This window comes from Dipodomys ordii, unplaced genomic scaffold (assembly GCF_000151885.1).
Source record: "Dipodomys ordii isolate 6190 unplaced genomic scaffold, Dord_2.0 Scaffold92, whole genome shotgun sequence".
NCBI classification, from domain to species: Eukaryota; Metazoa; Chordata; class Mammalia; order Rodentia; family Heteromyidae; genus Dipodomys; species Dipodomys ordii.
In genome coordinates this window covers 4,040,946-4,048,554 of record NW_012267308.1, presented here as the reverse complement: position 1 = coordinate 4,048,554, position 7,609 = coordinate 4,040,946, and the positions used below count along the sequence as shown (strand labels likewise).

General features: G+C 51.9%; 2 protein-coding genes across 2 annotated transcripts in view; one reads left to right on the top strand and one right to left on the bottom strand.

Annotated features, from left to right (window-relative positions):
* The window catches only part of Kirrel2 (kin of IRRE like 2 (Drosophila)), an 8,312-nt gene extending 7,148 nt beyond the window's left edge, over positions 1-1,164 (bottom strand). Inside the window, exons 1-2 of the mRNA XM_013026181.1 lie at positions 1,113-1,164; positions 794-943 (exon numbers count right to left, since the gene is read on the bottom strand). Of these exons, the coding sequence (XP_012881635.1) occupies positions 794-943; positions 1,113-1,164 (202 nt within the window). The remainder of the gene's footprint in view (positions 1-793; positions 944-1,112) is intronic.
* A 5,535-nt stretch (positions 1,165-6,699) lies between these two features.
* The window catches only part of Nphs1 (nephrosis 1, congenital, Finnish type (nephrin)), a 21,479-nt gene continuing 20,569 nt past the window's right edge, over positions 6,700-7,609 (top strand). Inside the window, exons 1-3 of the mRNA XM_013026284.1 lie at positions 6,700-6,865; positions 6,945-7,160; positions 7,257-7,379. Of these exons, the coding sequence (XP_012881738.1) occupies positions 6,781-6,865; positions 6,945-7,160; positions 7,257-7,379 (424 nt within the window). The 5' untranslated portion in view covers positions 6,700-6,780. The remainder of the gene's footprint in view (positions 6,866-6,944; positions 7,161-7,256; positions 7,380-7,609) is intronic.

Sequence of the window (7,609 nt, the reverse complement as noted above, 5' to 3'; positions counted from 1 at the left end):
CTAGAGCCAAGGAAAAGAAGTCACAACATGGCTGTGAGTTCCTGGCTTCCAGTCTTCATTCCTGACATCCAGAACTAGAAAACTGGCCCATTCATTCATTCTATAATAAGACACCATTATGAAGCGTATGCCAGGTCCAAAGAGACTCTAACCCCCTCTCAATATAGAATCATTACAAACTTGGGTTGATAAAGTCAGAAAGGATAATAAGAAAATGACTGTCATAAACATAGGTTAGATACTAACCTCCTGGTTATGAGGTTAGGGGTGGAATGGAGACAACTGAGGATTCTGGAAAGTTAACAATGACCTGAGTATTGGTTACTTTGTTCTTTTTGTGCCAAGTACTGAAGCTTGAACTTGGGGCTTCATTTTCTCATGGCTCTACCACTTGAGCCATACTTCCACTTCTGGCAATTTGCTGGTTAATTAGAGAGAAGAGTCTAATGGATTTTTCTGCCCTGGCTGACTTCCCATCTCTACCCTCAGATCTCAGCCTCCTGAGTAGCTAGGATTACAGGAGCAAGCCCCACCAACCACCTAGCGCTCTACTTTATAATTACTTTGTCCACTTGTATGTTTACTATGCTTTAGGCAGTCAGAGACTATTTTACAATAAAAGTAATAATCCTCAAATGGCATCACTTTCAAAGTTTCTCCATCCACCAATTCTCAGAAGTTGAAAATGTCGCCCAGAGAAACTTCAGAGACAGGACAGTTAGCAGCCCCATTCCAGTGCCCAGCCCCTCCGCTGGGGAGCCGCGGGGGTGGGGGGGCGGGTAGGTAACCTCACCTGGAAGATCCCTTTCACCCCCAAGAGCCAGCCCATCCTTAGTCCACTGAACAAGCCCCCTGTATGCGCCCAGGGCACAGGGCAGCCGGGCTTCCTCTCCCAACACCACCACCAGGTCCTCCGGCTGTTGCACGAAATGGGGAGCAGGGCCTAGGAGAATAAAGGGTCGGGGAGAGAAGAGCAGAGCTGAGAAATCCCTCATTCAGGACCCCAGAAACTCAAGGCTTCTGGAGTTCCTATCCAAGCCCTCCCAATCTCCTTTTCCCCAGTAAAGCGGTAACTAGCCATCAACCGCCCCCCCCACATCCCCCTCAGGTACCTGTGTGCCCCTGGAAGCAGAAGAGAAGGACAAGGAAGACAGGGATCAGCATCCTGAATGTGTGGGAACCCCCAAGGTTCCCAAACTCTGCGGTGGTTCTGGCTTCTCTCCAGCTGCTCTTGGCAGCACACTGCTCACCACGTGAGAGCAGAAACCCCTTTCATTACGCCCCCCCCACTCTTCAGTCCTGGAAGCACCCCTTGTCTGTGGCTTGAAGTCCTCCGAGTCTGCTTCTCTGCAGCTCCTGTGATGCTCTGAAACTCTAGCAGGTTGGCTAGGGGAGCCAGGCGTGGTCTGATTATAATAGCCACGCCCACCAACAGCTCGGGACACGCCCCGCTTCCCGCAAGACACGCCCCTTTCCCATTGAGAAACTCCCACGGCCCGAATGAATGAGGGCCACAAAGGCCCTGGGTCTTCGCAGCGGGCGCGCCCCCTCAACCCAATTGGGGGTGTGGGAGTTGCAACACCTGGGTCTAGAGAGGGGGTGTGGGGCGGGTCTAGTCTGGGTTGGACACCTGCACCCTGCTGGGGCGGGGGGGGGGAGAAGGAGAAGAAAATAGATGAAGGAGAAGAAGAGATGAGGAAGAGATAAGGGAGGAGAAGGAGGAGGAGGAGGAGGAAGAAGAAGAAGAAGAAGAAGAAGAAAAGGAGGAGATGGAGGAGGAGGCGGAGGAGGAGGAAAGAGAGTGGAAGAAACTTGCTCAGCTCAGGTCCTGGAGGGATTGGCACTGAGTGGAAACTAAGCTATAAATGGGAGTCCTTGGGGCCTCACCAGCTTCCTTGCCCTGGGGAGGCGGGGCCCAGCACTCCCCCGGGTCTGGCAGGGTCGGGGAGAGGGCATCTGAGTAACCCCAGCCATCAGCTAAGAGCCCTAAAAAGAAAAAAAGGGACTCAGCTCCCTACAGCTAATTTCTTTCTTTCTTTCTTTCTTTCTTTCTTTCTTTCTTTCTTTCTTTCTTTCTTTCTTTCTTTCTTTCTTTCTTTCTTTCTTTCTGTTTTTTGCTCGACCATGTCCTAAGATCTACGAATCCAGGCCCCTTCCCAGCCCCCAGCCCCAGTCTTTCCCTTTCCCAAGACCCCCTCAGCCCCTCTCCCCATTCTGCCGGCTGGGGCCCCTCGTCCCATCCCATGGTTGCCCGGCGACGGCTGGGAGGCGGCAGCATTGGAGTTCAGGGCTCAGGCCGGGAGGCTGGGAACCGGGCAGCTTGTTCTGACGGCTCCAGCCGGGGTGGTTCCCCCACAGCAGCAGCAACAGCAGCTGGCCAAGCAGGTGGGAGGGATGCTGAGTTTCTTGAAAAGGGGCGGTGGGGATAGGGAGTTGGGACCCTCGGTCTGACATTCCTGGACCTGTAAGGATTGTGGGTCCACACTCAAGACTCTTAGTAGTTCTTGGGTTCAGACTTGTGCATCCCTAATTCTCAGAGGATTGGCTTTCCAGGATTGTGAAATACTGGAGGTTCAGAGAGATCTCTGCTGGCTGTGATCACCTCAAGTCTGGGTGCCTGGAAGGGCTGCCTCTAGTCCAGTTGGAAAAGGGTTAGAAAATCTAGTCTTAAGTATTAGTGGATTTAACCACCAATCTCCCTCCCACCCCCACACAGGCCCAGGAGGATTTGAAAAATCAACAAACAGTGAACATCTGCCCTAAATCCAGTGGGAGGAAGGGAGAGGATTGGAGATCTGGGTCTCTCTCTCTCTCTCTCTTTCTCCCCCCTCCTCCTCCTCCTCCTCCTTCTCCTTCTCCTTCTTCTTCTTCTGTGTGTGCTGCTATTCAGGGGCTTGAACTCAGGGCCTGGTTACTCTCTCTTGGGCTTTTCCATCAAAACTGACCTTCTACCACCTGAGTCATACCTCTACTTCTGGCTGTGCGTGTGTGTGTGTGTGTGTGTGTGTGTATTGTGTGGTTAATTGGACATAACAGTCTCATGGATTTTCCTGACTGGGGTTGGCTTTGAATTGCAATCCTCAGATCTCAGTCTCCTGAGTATCTAGGATGACAGGTGTGAGCCACTGGCGCCCAGCTCAAGATCTGGGTCTCTAAAGAGAAGGGCTAGGGGCTGGGAATCTAGTTTAGTGGTAGAGTGCTTGCCTCACATGCATGAAGCCTGTGTTCAATTCCTCAGTACCACATACACAGAAAAAGCCAGAAAGGGAGCTGTGGTTCAAGTGACAGAGTGCTGGCTTTGAGCAACAGAAGCTCAGGGACCATGCCCACGCCCCAGGAACAGCAGGAAAAAAAAAGAAAGAAAGAAAGACTCTTTATCTCTAATTACTCCCCAGAAAATCAGAAGTGGTCTATGACTCAGAGTAGTAGAGTACTAGCCTTGAGTGAAAAAGTTCAGGGACAGCGCCCAGGCCCTGAGTTCAAGCCCCATGACTGAAAATAAATAAATAAATAGGATGGCCATGGGTTTAAGACTCCTGGGTTTGGGGGAGGAAGTCAGGTGATGGAGTTGTTTTTCCAGATATCTGACAGACTTCCCCTTCCCGCTCTCTGGGGCCAGGGGTATGGAAAAAGAGAGAGAGAGAAAGAGAGAGCCTGTGGTCCCAGGAGCATGCTGAGAAGGAAAACAGCCAAGGTAGGGAACAGGTTTGTGCTAATTAAAGGTCTCAGCAACCGCAGCTTTACACCCTGTTCCCCAGAGACACCATCTGGTTCAGGCCCCATGACAAACACCCCCTTTCCCTAGGTCTGTATTCCGCCCATTTCCCAAGGGTTGGGCAGAACATTTGGGAAAGGAAATATGTGGGGGGGGGCTAAGAAGTTAATAATGGACTTTGAGGGAGAAAGACCAGGTGGGGGGATAGCAGGAAAGGGGGAGCAAATGAACAGGTGCAAGTCCCACAGGAGATAAGCAGGCCCAAAGAGCTTATCCCATGTGAATGTGTGTGTGTGTGTGTGTGTGTGTGTGTGTGTGCATGTACACACACTGGGATGAGGAGGCCAGCCAGCATATGGTTCTAAAATTCAGGGATCAGAGTCAGGATTCAGAGCTAGAGAAACTAATGAGAAAAAGGCACAGGCAGAGGATGACTGAGAAATGAATATTTATTGATCTCCGGGTATATGAGAGACAAACGGTGGGGTAGCAGGAGTGAGAGAAATGAAAAGAGACCCCAAAAAATTGAAAAGCAGCTGGATGCTGATGGCTCACACCTGTAATCCTAGCTACTCACGCTTTGAAGCCGGCCCAGGCAGGAAAGTTGGTGAGACTCTTATCTCTAATAAATTAAAATAATAAAATAAAAACAAAACCAAACCAGAAGTGGTGTTGTGGTTCAAATGGTAGCCTTGAGCAAAAGAAGCTCGGGGGCAGAGTTCAAGCCTCAGGACTGGCCAATAAATAAATAAAAACTTTTAAGAAAGAACACAGATATATGTACAAAGAGGGAGAGGTGGCTCATGCCTGTCATCCTAGTACTCAGGAGACTGAGCTCTGAGGATTGTGGTTCAAAGCCAGCCTGGGCAGAAAAGTCTGTGAGACTCTTATCTCCAATGAACCACCAGAAAACTAGCAGTGGTGCTGTGGCTCAAGTGGTAGAGCACTAGCCTTGAGATGAAGAGCTCAGGGACAGTGCCCAGGCCCAGGACTCAAGCCCATGATTGACAGAGAGAGAGAGAGAGGGAGAGAGAGAGAGAGAGGGAGAAAGAGAGAGAGAACTAGCAAAAGACTGACTGAGGTTCAAACATGTAATGCACAGAGGTGAGAGAGGCCAAAAAGAGATGGAGAAGTATAGAAAGCTAAGTCAGGTTGGTTGATGCTGGGTAGATGGAAAGGGGACAGACATATAAGAATGGAAGATGGTAGAAACAATGAGAGAGGCTTTTACTAATGGACATCCATGCTGGACTCACCATTATATACACATGAGGGCTGGAGAGCTTGGGCCCTGTTTTTCACCCCTATACACTGTGCCTGTCTCATAACCTGCACCCTCTCACTGAAGACTCTCGTACACACTCCAACTATTCCGCTTTTCCTTCCTCCTCCCTCCCTCCCTCCCTCCCTCCCTCCCTCCCTCTCTTCCTTCCTTCCTTCCCTTGGCTTTGCAGTTCTGGCATTTGGACTCAGGGCCACAGGCTTGCAAGGCAATATTGTATCACCTAAGCCATGCCTCCAGCCCTGATTACTTTAGTTCTTTGTTGGGCAGGGCCAGACTGGATAGTAGAGCCTCCTACCTATACTGCTCAAGTAGCTTGGATTATAGGTGGGTGCCACCCTGCTGACTGTATTAAGATGGGATCTCATCAACTTTTGGCCTCAAAAACTTTGATCCTCCCAGTGCCTGCCTCCTATGGGCACTCATGCCAAGCCTCTTTGTAGAAATTGTGTTAGTTTTTGTGTTGGTGCTGGGACTTGAACTCAGGGCTCAGGCATTGGCATTGTCCCTTAGCTTATTTGCTTAAAGCTGGTGCTCTACCTGTTGAGCCACAACTTGATTGATTGATTGATTGATTGACTGTGCTTCATTGGAGATGTGGGTCTCACAGACCTTCCTGGCCAGGCTGGCTTTGAACCCTGATCCTCAGATCTCAGCCTCCTGAGTAGCTAAGGATGACAGATGTGAGCGTTTACAGCTTACACCTGCTCTCACACACACTGGTAGCTGCCTGTACCCTTCCAGTTTCACACCCAGCCTTGCACACGCTCCTGAAGCGCTGTCCTCCATCACTGAGGGAAGGGAGGGACTTGCCAAGTGTCTTACATTTGGGTTGAGAGGACCAGGGGAGGCCCCTCTTGCCCGCAGAGGCCCAGGTTTGCTAGTCCTCAAGCTGAGCTTGGAGATAGGCCTGAGGAGGGGGGAGACTGGGCTCCCCACCTCCACCCTGGGGGCCCTTGAGGTCCTGGGGACTAGGGAGGCACCCAGGAATGTGCCTGGCATGTGCTGACAGGGGATTTCAGACTCCAGCTGGGTGGGGAGGAGCCTGCTGGGCAGAGGTGGGGCTGGAGCTGCAGGAGGGATCTGGGGGAGGCGGCAGACCAGGGTGAACTCAAGCTGGGTCTGAGGATTGGCTCAAGGCTTGCCACGGACCACATCAGCCTCTTCTCTCCTGGGTTTTTGTGGCCTGCTGCACTCTTGGCAAGTGGTTTTCCTTTGAGGCAGCTCAGGGTGGTGAGAAGGGAGTGGGGACAGGGGGTGACCGGCGTGCAGAAAGAGGTTATAGGAGAGAGGGGAGGGGTGGGGACCAAGGTAGATGCTCAGACAGAAAGAGCCTCAGGGAAGGAATAGAAAGGGATTCACAGGTAGATAAGCTGGGAGGGAGAGAAAGACAAAGAAACATTCCTGGGGGCCAGAGGAAAGTGGGGAGGGGGGAGAGAAAGAAAAGAGCAAGTCAGAAGAAGAGAAACAGAAAGAGAAGTCGGCCAGGCACCAGGGGCTCACATCTGTCATCCTAGCTCCTCAGGAGACTGAGATCTAAGGATCGAGGTTTGAGGCCAGCCTGTGAGAGAGACTCTTATCTCTGACTAACCACTGAAAAAAAAAGAAAACAAACGCTGTGACTCAGTGGTAGCATGCTGGCTTTGAGTTGAAAAAGCCAAGGGACAGTGTCTGGGCCTGAGTTTAAGCCCCGGGACCAGCACACACACACACACACACACACATACACACACACACACACTCAGGAGGTAGACACAGAGGACCTAGGCCAAGACAGCCAAAGATGCGGAGATCAATGGGCATTGTGGGGTCCACTGTGAAGACCCCCATCTGGGCCCTCCTGATGCTCATGGGGCTGATAACCACAGGTGAGTCCAGCTCCATGGTTTCCCTTTTCATTCTCTAGGCCTTCTCTGCCCTTTCCTACCAACCCCTCTGTGTTCACAGGCCTAGCCCAGTCACCCACACCAGCTGCAGCCCGTCGCGGCTTTTGGGAGCTGCCTAAAAACCTGACGGCTGTGGAGGGGACCGCGGTGGAGCTGCGGTGTGGGGTCACAGCTCCGGGGAGTGTCATACAATGGGCCAAGGATGGGCTACTTCTAGGCCCTGACCCCCGGATCCCAGGCTTTCCAAGGTACCATCTGGAAGGAGATCCAACCAGAGGTGAGTGATCAGAGCCTGAGACGACCCACCCCCCCCCGCCCCTTCCCCAGGCCACCAGCAGAGGCTATGGCCCTAACCTTGGGGGCCTCCCCACAGGTGAATTCCACCTCCACGTGGAAGCTTGTGAGCTCAGTGACGATGCAGAATATGAGTGCCAGGTCGGCCGTTCGGAGCTGGGCCCTGAGCTCGTGTCTCCTAAAGTGTTTCTCTCCGTCCTGGGTATGAGAGACCCCTCCTCCCTACCTCCCTCTGAACCCACCAATCTGGGCTTCCAGCCCTCTCCTGCCCTAGACTCAGAGGGCCACACTCCCAGTCTGTCCTGTCTCTGACTCTGGAAACATGATTTCTTTGTTCTCTTTCTTCTCTTCTCTTCTTCTTCTTCTTCTTCTTCTTCTTCTTCTTCTTCTTCTTCTTCTTCTTCTTCTTCTTCTTCTTCTTCTTCTTCTTCT